We start from the raw sequence: 14,769 nt of genomic DNA, 5'->3' as shown, positions 1-14,769 counted from the left end.
GGTTCGCTATTTGTTCATCATAATAACAAACACAGCTAAATAACTTGCCCACAGCCAGTTTATTCCCTACTTTTTGAGAGGTTAGTTTGCCCTTCACAAGAAGTTGTTCCTGTGCCATCTTATTGACTTTTCTTTTTTTTTTTTTTTTTTTTTTAAATTTTTTTTTCAACATTTTTTATTTATTTTTGGGACAGAGAGAGACAGAGCATGAACGGGGGAGGGGCAGAGAGAGAGGGAGACACAGAATCGGAAACAGGCTCCAGGCTCCGAGCCATCAGCCCAGAGCCTGACGCGGGGCTCGAACTCACGGACCGCGAGATCGTGACCTGGCTGAAGTCGGACGCTTAACCGACTGCGCCACCCAGGCGCCCCTCTTATTGACTTTTCTATTGTTTGTTTATTTCTACTGCTTATTTTCAATGTATTCTTTGACCTTGCCCCACTAGTTTGTTCCTTTTCCCCAAAACTCTAGAGAAGCCCAGTTTTGATCTATATACTCAAGGAGAATGCATTCATTTTTGTGATATAATTCATAAAGAAAAAGCTAAACAATGTAGAGCCCAAGGCTGAGACTCATGGGCCAGCACCTCTGCCCTTCCTGGTTGACTTGGATCACTGATTTATTCTATTAGGCCACTGTATACCCACTATGTCAAGTTCATGTTAAAATACCATGCTTACACATAGACTTGAGAGCTTGGCTAGAATCTAATAATTCCCTCAATCTATACATTTCAGGAACGTTTGTAAAATTTTGTTAATTTTAACTTTGGATTTTTAAATTTTTGAGATAACCTAAGTTTTCATAACTTTTCACCTTGATTAAGATGACTTAAACATTGTATTATATTAAAGCACTCAAACTGTTCTCTTTATAATAGAATGACAATCATGACATGGCTTTAGTGATTATGAATGGGCTATCATATCATTTTAGCTTCACTTTGTTCTTCAGTCATGGAAACACAGACACTAAAGCCAAATATACATATTTTTGATATATATAGCATTGTTTATAATACTTGGCAGAATATAGGCTATCTCCTAAGTCACATTCTACATTCCTTAAAGCCAATAAAGCAAAAAAGTATACACATTTTCCCTAGTGCAAAGCCTTTGAAAACAATGTCATTCAGAAGTATGGTGCTCTACCCTTAGCTAGCTATTACCTACAGTCATACAAGATCTAGCTATAAGAAAGGAAGGAACAAATTAACAATAGTGGCAATACAATAATTTGAAAATTATACTTGGACTATATGGGTTCAACCAAATGTTAGCTGATAGCTGCAATAAACCAAACTGTTATTTAATAAATGTTTAAATTTTATGCTATTATTATTTTTTAGGAAATAAATTCTCTAATACCAGTTATATCCCACTAGCTATTTGTTCAGTATAATTACACACAAGGCCTTGTGATTGTTACCTCTTAACTACAGCACTTGGGTTTAATTATTAATTCTGTGAGTTATATAGGACAGGATACACTTTAAGAAGATTAAACGGTATTTCTCTATTAAGACTTTTTTAGAAGTCTGGGGAATCAACCAAAAGTGACCTTCCAAAATTTTTTTCCAAATTGGTAAAGAGTACTCTTGAGATCAGAAATTCTACAGTGGCCAGCAAGATGTTAGAACAAACTGGAATTTAGTTTTAAAACATGTAGTTTTAGTGTTATTCTAATACCTAAAATCTGGATATTTTATTTCTTAGTAAAATTAGCATTACTTCATCTGATAAAGGAATAAATCTACTTATAAAAATGTAATTCCAAAGTTAGACATTTAAATAAATTTAGAGCTCCTTTCTCAGTTCAGATTTTTTTCTTTACTTGAAGGCTGTGATTACTGACCCTGAATTCTAACATGAAGATCCTTCAGTATAGTTACACTGAGTTTGCTTTTATTAACATTTTTATTTGCATTCATAAAATTTTTTTAAAGGGCAAATTTATTTGCTATAGAGGGGGAGCACCTACATAGTTTGGAAGATTTCCTCAACTGTCTGAAAATTGGCTGATTAAATTATATTCAATGCAGGAACACTGTTTTAATTCATACCATACCCTGAGAAGGCACTGAGAAATCTGACAAGAACGAAACCACTAGGAGCATTGCCACTATTGTTTTACGTTCAGTAAAAGTCAGAATTTTAAATACGTACAATAAGTTCACACTACATTAAGAGCACCTGAAAAAGAGAAGCTGAAACCACATATTGTAACATCGGTTCTAAGCTAAAAATGCAAATACCCTATTTCAAATACTCTACTTTGTAAGTTAATACCTGTGACATAACAATGACACTTTCCCACAGTATTATGGGAGCAATGCCATTTTCTTGTCAATTTTATAGATTAATTTCCTTAACTAACTCTACAATTATATAACATTTATCTGCCTTTTTTTTTTTTAAACCGTGCTCTACACAATTATAATATGGAACTAAGCTTAATCACACTTAAATAAGAAAACTCACTTATGTATTGTTTTTTTTCTGTTAAAGGAAGAACAACGTGTCACTATAATACTTTTAATGCAATGACTTTTGTTCAAGATTATGAAAAAATTTGAATCATTTCTCTCCAGACCATTGCATTTCAAATTGATAGTTTGTTTAGTCAGCCAACCAAAAGAAAGAAAATAAAAGTAAAAGGATACTTGGCCAGAGGAGATAGGGAGAGAATGCTCATATGACGTCAACACATGGAGTTCTTTGCTGTTCTGTTCCATGTGCCAGTGCAAAGAAATGATGTACTGGTGTGCACTAAACAGAACGCCAGATCAGTCCATTTTTACTGGGCTCAAGAAAATTCTCAATCAGAGCTTCAATGAGTTTCTTCAATTCCTCTTCTAGTAAGGCAGTGTCACTGAAGAGAAAGATTAAGGGTTTTGAAATTCTTCATTTTCATCACCTTAAAATTCATTTAAATTGTTATAATTTTAAGAGGACATATTCCGGAGAGGATGATCAAACAATTTGTTAACAAAGCAGAAGTTCACTCAGTTAAAACAAAACAAGACTAAAGGGGAAACGATCACACACACACAAAACACAATTATCACCAACTGAAGTTGAATTTCACGAAAGGGAGTTCCTTGGTACACAGTACATGGATGAGTTGCAGTATATCTACAGATTTCTCCTGAGTTAGGCAATTTAATGGCCTAGAACACCAATACTAGGTGTTATGCTAAAATGGCTTCCTGAAAACTTTGAAGGATACCCAGTAGATATTATGGGATGACATGGCATGATTCAGGTACAGAGGGAGATGTGACTAGAAAAATGAGATGTTTAAAAAATAAATATACACTTACAGGTATGCGCTTCAAAGTCATCACTGCTGTTGCCCAAAAGATTTCCAGGAAAGCCTCTTCTCAACTGACTTCACAATCATTTTTTATTACTTTAATAATCATCCCTTAGTTTTAGCCAAATACAGCATTACCCAGTTTGGTTTCCTTTAAACTCTACTCTGAATGACTTCAGGATGTCTTTTTGCCCCCAAAGGAAATAAAATCTACTCTTAAATGCAAAGACTTAGGAACATACAAAATAATGTACCTCGGACTCTGCAGGCAATTCCAAAAAATCTCCTTCCCAAAAGTATATTAATCAGTGACAAGGTACTACTTTTAGTAAGTTTAAATAGCATTTGAGATGTTTATTAAAGTCAATTTAGTCACAATTCTTACTCTTAAAAGGCAATAAATTAGGCAGATTAAGTCAAATCATATTTGATGTAAAAAATGAATATTCTCGGGGCGCCTGGGTGGCTCAGTTGGTTGAGCATCCATCTCCTGATTTTGGCTCAGGTCATGATCTCAGTTTGTGGGATTGAGCCCCACATGGGGCTCTGTGCACAGAGCCTGCTTGGGATTTTCTCTCCCTCTCTCTCTCTCCCTGCCCTTCCACTGCTCATTCTCTCCCTCCCTCTCTGTCTCTCTCTCAAAATAAAATTTAAAAAAAAATTAAAAAAATGAATATTGTCTGAAAATAAGTTATTTGTTCATCATTTCTTTATGTTCAACATATAACAGTTAAAGCTCACAGAACCTTCCAGTAATAAAAATTCACTAAAATTTAAAAATTCAATTTCTAAATGATGCAGCTGGTTTGGAAAATAGTCTGACAGTTTCTCTGAAGGTTAAACATAGAACTACCATGTGACCTAGCAATTCTACACCACCTATATACCCAAGTGAAATGAAACATGTCCACACAAAAATTTTTGCACAAATATTTGTAGCACTGCTATTCATTAATAGTTAAAATGTGGAAATAACCCAAATGTCCACAGCCTGAAAAATGGATAAAAAAATTTTATAACCCATACAATAGAATATCATTAGGCCATGAAAACAATTTTTTTTAAAAAAGGAATAAAGTGCTGATTCATGCAACAACATGGATGAAACTTGAAAACATTATGTTAAGTAAAAGATGCCAGTCACAAAGGGCTAGATATTGTATGATTCCATTATATGAAATGTCCACAATAAACTAGTCTATAATGACAGTAGATTAGTGGTTGCCCAGGGTGAAGAGGGTGGGGAATAGCAAGTGACTGCTAATGGGGATGGTGTTTCTTTTTGAGGTGATGAAAATGTTCTAAAATTGTTAGTAAAAAAAAAAAAACTGTGGCAAACCATAAGAGACTCTTAAATACAGAGGACAAATTGAGGGTTGATGAGGGTGGGGAAAACAGATGATGGGTATTAAGGAGGGCACTTGTTGGGATGAGAACTGGGTGTTATACATGATGAATCATCGGAATCTACTGAAGCCAAGACTACACTGTTATGTTAGCTAATTTGAGAATAATAAAAAAAAAAAAAAGAATACGTGGAGAAAAAAATTGATTGTAATGATTGCACAATATACTAAAAACCACTGAATTGTACACTTTGAATGGGTAAACTGTACAGTATGTGAATTGTATCTCAATAAACTTTATATATGTGCATATATATGTATATATATATATGTATATTTAAAAAATCAATTCTCACCTCTGCTCTGGTGATGCACACATCTCTGCGTAATACTTTATCTTGGGTTCTGTCCCACTTGTCCGAAGAGTAGCCACACAGCCATTTTGAAAAGTAAATGTAATCATTTGGCTGTTTTTACTCACAGGCAGCACCTATGCACAATTTTAACAACAGCTTAGTTACACTCAGTACCTTTTTAATTTTCAAGAGTTGTAAAATATACTCTACTTATATGAGGTATCTAAAGGAGTCAAATTCATAGAAACAGAAAGTAGAAGGCTGTTGGCAAGGGCTGGTGGGGGGCGGGGGCAGTTGTTTAATGGTATGGAGTTTCAGTTTAGCAAGATGAAAAAGTTCTGGAGATTTGTTGCGAAATAATGCAGATATAGTTAACACTGCTGGGCCTGCATGCTTAAACAGTTACGGTGGTACCTATTATGTTATGTGTTTTTTACAGCTGAAGATATTTTTAGAAGAATTATAAAATACAAAAGGAGAGTACATACATAATAATTTATAAATATACCATGTACTTAACATTTATAATAGTACTGGCATTGGGTTATATACATGGTCTCTAGGCCTCAAGAATAATCTTCCAAAGTAAATATTACTTCCAATTTACCGACAAGTTTCAAAAAGAGTAAACAACCTAGTCGAGGTAACCAGCTAAAGTGGCAGAGCAAGAAGCTGAGGCCAGGCCTATTTGTACCAAAGTCCAAACTGCCTCTACATTTGCAAAGTGCTTTACAATTTCAAAGCACTTTCACAGTTTATCAATAGCTTCCAAAGCAGAGTGCCCATATCCTAGAGGACAGGCCAAATAACCTACTGGGGTACAAAAAAATTGTATACTTTTTATGTAAAAGTTAAAAAAAGAAATAAAGCTTTACTTTTGACATTGAACATATGGATTAACACTTGTACTCTTCCTGGGCCACATATCTGTCTATGAAGGTATCTTGGGGGACCTGTGGGGGTTGTACTGTGACATGGGTTTGACAGTGGTGCCTTTCACCAGGTGTCCTGAGCCTGGTCCTCTCCGTGAAACCCCTCCCTCAGTGGTATTACCATACACCAGTTGCTTAAAACAGTCACCTTCTGGGGTTCCTGGGTGGCTCGGTTGGTTAAATGTCCAACTTTGGCTCAGGTCATGATCTTGCAGTTCATGAGTTTGAGAACCACAATGGGCTCTGTGCTGACAGCTCAGAGCCTAGAGCCTGCTTCAGATTCTGTGTCTCCCTCTCTCTCTGCCCCTCCCCTGCTCACACTCTGTCTCTCTCTCTCTCTCTCTCAAAAATAAATAAACGTTACAAAAATTTAAAAAAAACCAGACACCTTCTTCTCCTCTTTTTCACTCACAGACCATCAATTAGCAAGTCCTGTGTATTCTACTTCGCCCAACTTTCTATCTCCACTGCTACTATATTAAATTTAGGGGCACCTGGGTGGCTCAGTCAGTTAGGCATCCAACTTTGGTTTAGGTCACGATCTCATGGTTCGTGAGTTCGAGCCCAGCATCAGACTCTTCTGCTGTCAGCAGGGAGCTGCTTCAGATCCTCTGCCCCCCTCCTCTCTCTGCCCCTACCCCACTCTCAATCTCTCTCTCAAAAATAATAAACATAAAAAAAATTCAGGCTCCCATCATCTCTCAGCTTGATTACTGAAACAGCATATGAACTGATCTTCCCGCCTGGGAGTTTGTCTCTCTCTAACCCACACACCGCACAGGCCATTCTACCTCAAACTCCACACTACCACTACAGTTGTAGAGAACTCCTTGTGGTTCTGTGAAGGAGAACATGCCTTCTCACCTCCAGATCTAGCACCTGCTGCTCCGTTTGCCTGAACACCCACTGTTCCTCCTACATCTGGATAACTCCCACTCTTACTCAGCTCCCAAAAGTCCTCTAGAATGTATTCCATAAGCCTCCCAAATCCGAGCAGGGGTCCTTCCTATGCTCTTCCATGGCACCTTATGCACCCCCTGGTTGCATTTGTCATGTTGTAATCAGTTTCATTCCATTTCCCCACTAGACTCTTGAGTGTAGAAACAGCGCCTTTGTCATTGCTCTATCTCCAGTGTGTCTGTACCTGTAGCACCAAAGGATTCTGATAAATGCCTATTGAACATACACATGAATATCAATCTGAAATGTGAAGAAAAACCTAACAAAGTCTTTGACACTCACTAAGTGACCTTAGGGGATTAACAACATCTATAGCACCTGCCTTATAAAATTGTTGTAAGCATCTGCAGAGAACACACAGGAAAGTACTTTGAATAATGACTATCATAAAGCTTAAAGGGGGTTAATAGGAAAAAAGCATCACAGCAAGAACTACTCTGAGCACAGCAACAGTAGTGAAATAAAAAGAAGCAAAAAATTTGATTCTTCTCTTCAAGTAGTTTACAAAGACAGAAAAATACACACATCCTTGCACATATACAGAATACCAACAACTGGGAACCAATATTTGCTGACCAGATGAATATACACACACAAAAGGATTATGAGCTATATTATACACAAGGAGTTGCAGATTTCCCAAAATACATTATGCCCCTAGCAACTTGAGACATCAGGACATTATAAATGGAAATTTAGGCTAATAACCATAACAATAACCAAATACCTATGATCAGCAATCTATAGCATTTAAATATTTGTTGCGCACCTACCACGTAGGCAGGAGCCTTGAGAGGAACAGAGGTGTATCAGAAATGTATCTGCCATGTACAACACAATGATAAAATAGAAAGTGATAAGTGACAAGAGGAAGGCACCATATATAATGAAACCTCAGGAGGAAGATATCTAATTTTGGGACCAGGAGGGTATGTGGAGGAGGTGACATGTGTCTGAAGTCTTAAATAATGGCTAAGGTGTGGACCTGCAGCAACAGGAAGGAAACAAAGACTGAGGAAATAGCTTGAGCAAGAAGAGAGAAATTTATAATAAAAATGTATGCATGTAAGAAACTATTAAGTTGTTCTATTTGGCTACAGGTATAGGGAACAAGGTCGAAAAGGGAAGTTACAAATAGAAGGGGGTTAATTGTGAACTTTGAAACAACAGGCTTTTAGACTTTATTTTCAGCATTATGTAGCATCATCACACATTCTCCCTCTCTCCTTCCCTTTCTCTTTTTGTCTAATTCTCTTTCCCATCTCCCCACATGGAGAAAGAAGAGGACAGGATCAGAGGCAGGGAGGCTCTGGGATTACAACTGCTCTGAAGATGGGGCACCTCGGTGGCTCAGTCGGTTAAGCGTCATGACTCAGGTCATGACCTCACGGTTCATGGGTTTGAGCCTCGTGTCAGGCTCTGTGCTGACAGCTCAGAGCCTGGAGTCTGCTTTGGATTCTGTGTCTCTCTCCCTCTCTCTCTGCCCCTTCTTGGCTCACACTCTGTCTCTCTCTCTCAAAAATAAACAAACATTAAAAAAACAAAAAAAAAAAAATTGAAAAAAAAACTGCTCTGAAGAAAAACAACAGATCCCCTAGTTTCAAGACACTCACAGGCTTGAACTTCCATTTCACTATAGTACGAAGTACTACAAATTGTTAAAAAACTTAAAAAAATATATTTGGGTACTTACTGATTTCTTATTAGGCTGGCTGCTGTCATATCCAGTGGTAACATCCCGTATGTGCAATATAGCAAATGTCCCACAAAATTTTGGATATTCTTTTGGAGAATCAAAATTGCGAAGCCTTTCAAATATACTTTTGATGGTAATCGGATCATAACACAAGAAATAGGACGTTTTTGAAATGTGATAACCATATCTGCACAAAAATTTAAAGTGTTAAAATCAGATGTCAGATAACTCTTCAGGAAAGTACATATTAAAGATAAGCCTATTATTGTATTATGTAGAAAGTGGAAGTCTTTAGTTCAGTTTTAGAACTTTTTAAAAAGGATTGGCTATTTTCAAAACCAAATTTAGAAATCTAAAAGGAGAACCAAAAAACTGAGAAATTTAGCAATTGAAACTAGAAATTCATAATAACATAACTTACTTTTCATAAACCTTAATCAGTTGTTGTTTCAATGTTATGTTCATGGTTTCCAGGTAAGCTGCCATCTCAGCAACAACAACGGCTGCACTCACCCCATCTTTGTCCAAAACTGAAGTTCCACACAGAAAACCTGAGAATTAAAACACATTTTTGAAAAAAGGGGAAAACTTAAGCCTATAATAATTTCAATAGTTTTAGTGGTGCCTGGGTGGCTCAGTGGTTAAGCATCCAACTCTTGGTTTCGGCTCAAGTCATGATCTCACGGTTTCATGGGTTCGAGCCCCACATCTGGCTCCACGCTGATGGTATGGAGCCTGCTTGGGATTCTCCCTCTCTCTCTTCCCCTCTGCACTCATGCTGTCCCTCTTTCAAAATAAATAAATAGACTTGAAAAAAATAATTTCCAGGGGCGCCTGGGTGGCTCAGTCGGTTGAGCGTCTGACTTTGGCTCAGGTCATGATCTCACAGTCCGTGAGTTCGAGCCCCGTGTCAGGCTTTGTGCTGACAGCTCAGAGCCTGAAGCCTGCTTTGGATTCTGTGTCTCCCTCTCTCTGCCCCTCCCCCATTCATGCTCTGTCTCACTCTCTCTCAAAAATAAACATTAAAAAAAATTAAAAATACTAATTTCAATAGTTTTATTTCTTCAGAAGTACAAATGAATTTAAGAGCCTAGTAATAGATGATACCGCTTGATACTGAAGGTATTTAGGGAATTTTTAAGGGTCTTTTTTTCCCACGATGAAAAATGCAGCCACATATTTCTGAGTTCTCTATGGTTTTTACAACACAAAATGCAAAACCAGAAGACAAAAACTCCTCTCCATAGAATTACTATTTTAAAAAGATGCTCTCATTCAAATTTCAAAGATTTTAATATTTACTACATACCAATTGACTCCTCAAATGCAAAAAGGACTTCTTTTCCATTTTCCAGGAGGTCTTTTATCCTACATCCAATCCATTTAAAACCTGGTAATGTTTCCTGAAATGCACAGAAGGCCACTCTAGTTAAGTGACTCCTCATAAAAATATAGTAAAGCCTATTGCTAAACGCACATAACACTCTCATAGTGATCTTCTGTTACGGTGTTTGGTCCACACAGATTTATAAAGTGGTAAGCATACAGCCAGGAAATGCTTGGATTCACATTGCCACGACTGATAAACTACTATTCACTGAGCACACAAATAGGTGATTTGCACCAAATACAGTCCAGCAGTTGAAAGTGGTGATACAGATAGTCACAAAGTAACATAAATACCCACATCTATTATGATCATCCACTATTTATCAAGCACTGTTAACGGGTGCTCTATATCACTGTCTTTTTATTTTTTTTTTTTTATTTTTATTTTTTTTTAAATTTTTTTTTTTCAACATTTTTTATTTATTTTTGGGACAGAGAGAGACAGAGCATGAGCGGGGGAGGGGCAGAGAGAGAGGGAGACACAGAATTGGAAACAGGCTCCAGGCTCCGAGCCATCGGCCCAGAGCCTGACGCGGGGCTCGAACTCAGGGACCGCGAGATCGTGACCTGGCTGAAGTCGGACGCTTAACCGACTGCGCCACCCAGGCGCCCCTATCACTGTCTTTTTAAATGCTTACATAGAGGCTGAAATAGAGGCTCAGTAAATTTGCCCAAGATTATGCCGTATATGAAATAGAGCCAGGATTCAATTACACTGCTTCTCAGAAACTGTCTTTTAGGCTGTATTATAAGTACTAATGTAAGAGCACCCTACAAAGGGTGTGATTTAGTCCCCCTGAATAATTGAAGGCCATAAAGCTTTTTAATGATGCACTTACAACATTATCACAGCATATGCTTGAACCAAGTGTTCCTTACTATAATACCATGGCCTAAATAAACCCAAGAGAGTTACTGAGCCCTTCTTTGGTAATTAGATTCAAGGACTTTTCATCTGATGAGCTACTGTTCACTTTAAAGACATGAACTGTCTGGGGTGCCTGGGTGGCTCAGTCAGTTGAGCGTCCGACTTCAGCTCAAGTCATGATCTTGTTGTTCCCGAGTTCAAGCCCCACATCGGGCTTTGTGCTGGTGGCTCAGAACCTGGACCCTGTTTCAGATTCTATGTCTCCCTCTCTCTCTGCCCCTCCCCCATGCATCCTCTGTCTCTCTCTCTCTCTATCAAAAATAAATAAAACATTAAAAAAAAAATAAAGACATGAACTGTTTTATGGGGCGCCTGGGTGGCTCAGTGGGTTAAGCATCCAACTTCAGCTCTGGTTATGAACTCGCGGTTGGTGAGTTTGAGCCCTGCATCAGGCTCTGTGCTGACAGCTCAGAGCCTGGAGCTGCTTCAGATTCTGTGTCTCCCTCTCTGTCTGTTTTTCCCCTGCTTGCACTCTGTTGCTCTCTCTCAAAAATAAATAAAGATTAAAAAAAAAAAAAAAAGACGTGAACTGTTTTAGAGTCAACAGAAAGAGTGTGTGATAGACACTGATTCTAGAGCTGACCATTACTAACTTATGATTCCCAATTCACCTCTCTACTTCCTCAGTGGGAAAAAATAAAAGCCAAAAACCTCTGCTACCTCCTTACATACAACAACACAAGGAAGCAAATTTATAATATTGGTCTCCAGAATCAGGTTCTTTTTTCTCTTTTGTGCTCATTGTATGTTGTTTTTGCCATAGATATTAACAAGGAGAATGTTAACATTAATATAATTCAGAATCTCAAGCTTGAATAAATTTTCAATTTCTGCTCTTTTGCTGTTTGTATTTCTTTAAAAGCCTGAGAATGAAAGTTCCATTTCATTAAAACAGGTATAATTTTATTTTATTCAGCCAATTAATGTTAAGACCTGTAGCTTGGCTGTGGCTAAAAAAAAAAAAAAAGGCCCAGAGGTGACATTTACACTGACATTTTGGCAAAGATGGCAGAGGAAAAGCAATTTAATTGGCATCAGTCTCAGAAGCTCTAAAAACTGTCAGCTTAACTGCCTGAGACTCACAGAGGTTACAGATCTGTGCTGAGAGTGAGTCATTATTTGTTTTTTTGGATGGAGAATCATTGGGTCTTCATTTACAATTTGGAAGACTGCTTTAATTTTCTTAAGACTGAACCTGAAGAGCCTAAACAGTGGTCGATGATACCTACAATTTTTTGGAATGGAGTTTATGCTACTGATGAGGTCACTAGGAGCAAGATTTTCTCAGTATGAAAACCAAGTATTGTTGTATGAAATAATAAGCATTGATTCAATTTTTAAAGTACACCTTATCTTAGTTCCAGAAATTCACATACTGGATGAACTTGGCTCAAGGTGTCTGAATTGTCAGAAGATGAGCAAATTTTAACAGAATTAGAAAAAAGGGGGGATTATAAATCAAATCAATAAAAAAGTTTTAGTGGGGAGGTGAATTTATTGTATAGAAATTGATTTAGAGGGGCACCTGGGTGGCTCAGTTGGTTAAGCATCCGACCCTTGATTTCAGGTCAGGTCATGATTTCATAGTTTGTGAGTTTGAGCTCTGCATTAGGCTCTGTGCTGATCGCTCAGAGCCTGCTTCGGATTCTCTCTCTCTCCCTCTCTCTCTCTGCCCCTCCCCCAGCTCGTGCTCTCTATCTCAAAATAAATAAACTTGAAAAAATTGTCAGATTAATGCGTTTAAGTAATAGCTCATGTAATTTTAAAAAAGAAATTGAGTTAGAAAAGTAGCACACAGATATTATCTTTTCTTACTTCAAAATGAAATCCTTCTTCAAGTGCAATTGCCTTCAAAATTTTGGAAGAGACTGTGGTGGCTAACATATAAACGTTCTTCACATCAGCATTTCTTGATTTATTTTTCTTCCAGCAATCAAACATCCACCACCCAAACAAAGCTGCCAACTCATTCCCTGTGAAAACTTTCCAATGACCACTGGAGAGAGAATGAAAATTCAGTTCAACACTTTTATAACTTATTAAAATTTCTTGACCCTAAGACATACAAACAAATTACCATCCTTCACATAGGAAAATCCAAGAACTATTATATGAGATTTTTGAGAAAACATTTAGTACCATTTCTACCTCATCAGGGGTGAACTTTGGGTAGAAATGGCAGCAATGTCTGCTGAAAAATTATTACATTATAACTTTTATTCTCTTACTTAATGAGAGAAAAATTTAGACTATGATATCCTGTCTGTGCAAGGACATTTGTCACAACATTATAATGATAAAAATCCACAGCAACCCAAAGGACCAAGATTAGAAAATGATTGTATTCATAAAGCAATCTGTTGGGGTATTACTCCATTTTAAGAATTAATATTTTAAGGGGTTCCTGGGTGGCTCAGTTGGTTAAGCGTTTGACTTTGGCTCAGGTCATGATCTTATGGTTCGTGGCTTGAGGTCCTGCATCGGGCTCTGTGCTGACAGCTCAGAGCCTGGAGCCTGCTCCAGATTCTGTTTCCCTCTCTCTTTGCCCCTCCCCCACTTGTTCTCTCTCTCTCTCTCTCTCTCTCTCTCTCTCTCTCTCAAAAATAAAAATAAACATTAAAAAATTTAAAGAAAAGAATATTTTAAGCAATATTTAAGCAATATGAAGAGTGTTCATAGTTCAATATTAAGTGGAAGACAATGAAAATATTAAAATATATATAGTATAATAACAATTTTATAGAAACAATTATAGCATATCTCAAATATCTGAGTAGAAAAAATATAGAAAGGAAATGGCAAAATATCAACCTAAGGGTTATCTTTGGATAGTGGGCTTCTGGGAGATTTATTTTCTTATGTTATTATTTCCGATGAGCCTGTAAGACTTAAAATCAAAGTTTTAAGCTTTTAATTAAATAACAGGCTTTACTTACTTCTCCTGAAGTTCTGCTACTGCCAGTCGGTCTGCATCAGGATCTGTGGCTAGCACTACCCGGGCATTTTCTCTCTCTGCTAGTCTCAAAGAAAGTTCCTGAAACAGCCAAATCATTGGATTTTATTAAAGATGTTAAATTCATTTAATTTCTAAATGGAGGGATGATGTTAGTTGATATAAATTTTAGAAGGAATATAAGTTTGGCTAAATTTAAGATAAGCCTAGGGGCTCCTGGGCGGCTCAGTCGGTTAAGTGTCTGACTCTTGATCTTGGCTCAGGTCATGATCTCCTGGTTTGTGAGACTGAGCCCTGCATCAGGCTCTGTGCAGATGGTATAGAGGCTGCTTCGGATTCTCACTCTGCGCCTCCCTCTCTCTCTCAAAATAAAAAAATACACTTAAAAAAAAAAAAAGCCTAGAAGTAGAAATATCTACTATAGAGATTTCAAATAAAACAGAATATATGGCTCCAATATAATTTAAATTATGTAAAGTAAGATGGTATCTACTTTTGTAAGTAATCATTGAATTGTCAAATGAGTTCTAGCTATTTGATGAAGTTTAACGCACTCATAATAATTTAAATAAAGAAAAAAAATACCAGCACAGATTCTCCTTCTTCAGGATTTGGGCATTTAACAGTAGAAAAGTCTGGATCAGGATCTTTTTGTTCTGGTACTGGAATAGGAGGCTTAAAACCAAACACTTGAAAAGCCAGCTGCACATAGTCATGTCCGACCCCATGAAAAGATGTATGTACAAATTTCAAGGTGGTCTTTGAATTTAATTCCCTGTAAAGGAAAAGAATTATTCAGTCAATATCACAAAACTTGGTACTTGTGGTATAATTAAAATAAGTTAGAGAAAAAGCTAAAATCTATTTTTTAGGATAAAGCAAATAAACTCAGC

General features: G+C 37.1%; 1 protein-coding gene across 1 annotated transcript in view; it reads right to left on the bottom strand.

Annotated features, from left to right (window-relative positions):
* Positions 1 to 409: 409 nt before the first annotated feature.
* Positions 410 to 14,769, bottom strand: part of PGM2L1 (phosphoglucomutase 2 like 1) — a 48,425-nt gene continuing 34,065 nt past the window's right edge. Inside the window, exons 7-14 of the mRNA XM_058687776.1 lie at positions 14,462 to 14,651; positions 13,860 to 13,957; positions 12,739 to 12,919; positions 9,916 to 10,009; positions 9,028 to 9,157; positions 8,604 to 8,793; positions 5,019 to 5,152; positions 410 to 2,872 (exon numbers count right to left, since the gene is read on the bottom strand). Of these exons, the coding sequence (XP_058543759.1) occupies positions 2,770 to 2,872; positions 5,019 to 5,152; positions 8,604 to 8,793; positions 9,028 to 9,157; positions 9,916 to 10,009; positions 12,739 to 12,919; positions 13,860 to 13,957; positions 14,462 to 14,651 (1,120 nt within the window). The 3' untranslated portion in view covers positions 410 to 2,769. The remainder of the gene's footprint in view (positions 2,873 to 5,018; positions 5,153 to 8,603; positions 8,794 to 9,027; positions 9,158 to 9,915; positions 10,010 to 12,738; positions 12,920 to 13,859; positions 13,958 to 14,461; positions 14,652 to 14,769) is intronic.

This window comes from Neofelis nebulosa, chromosome 10, assembly GCF_028018385.1.
Source record: "Neofelis nebulosa isolate mNeoNeb1 chromosome 10, mNeoNeb1.pri, whole genome shotgun sequence".
NCBI classification, from domain to species: domain Eukaryota; kingdom Metazoa; phylum Chordata; class Mammalia; order Carnivora; family Felidae; genus Neofelis; species Neofelis nebulosa.
Note: the sequence above shows the minus strand (reverse complement) of the source record. Positions and strands in the feature narration are given on the sequence as shown.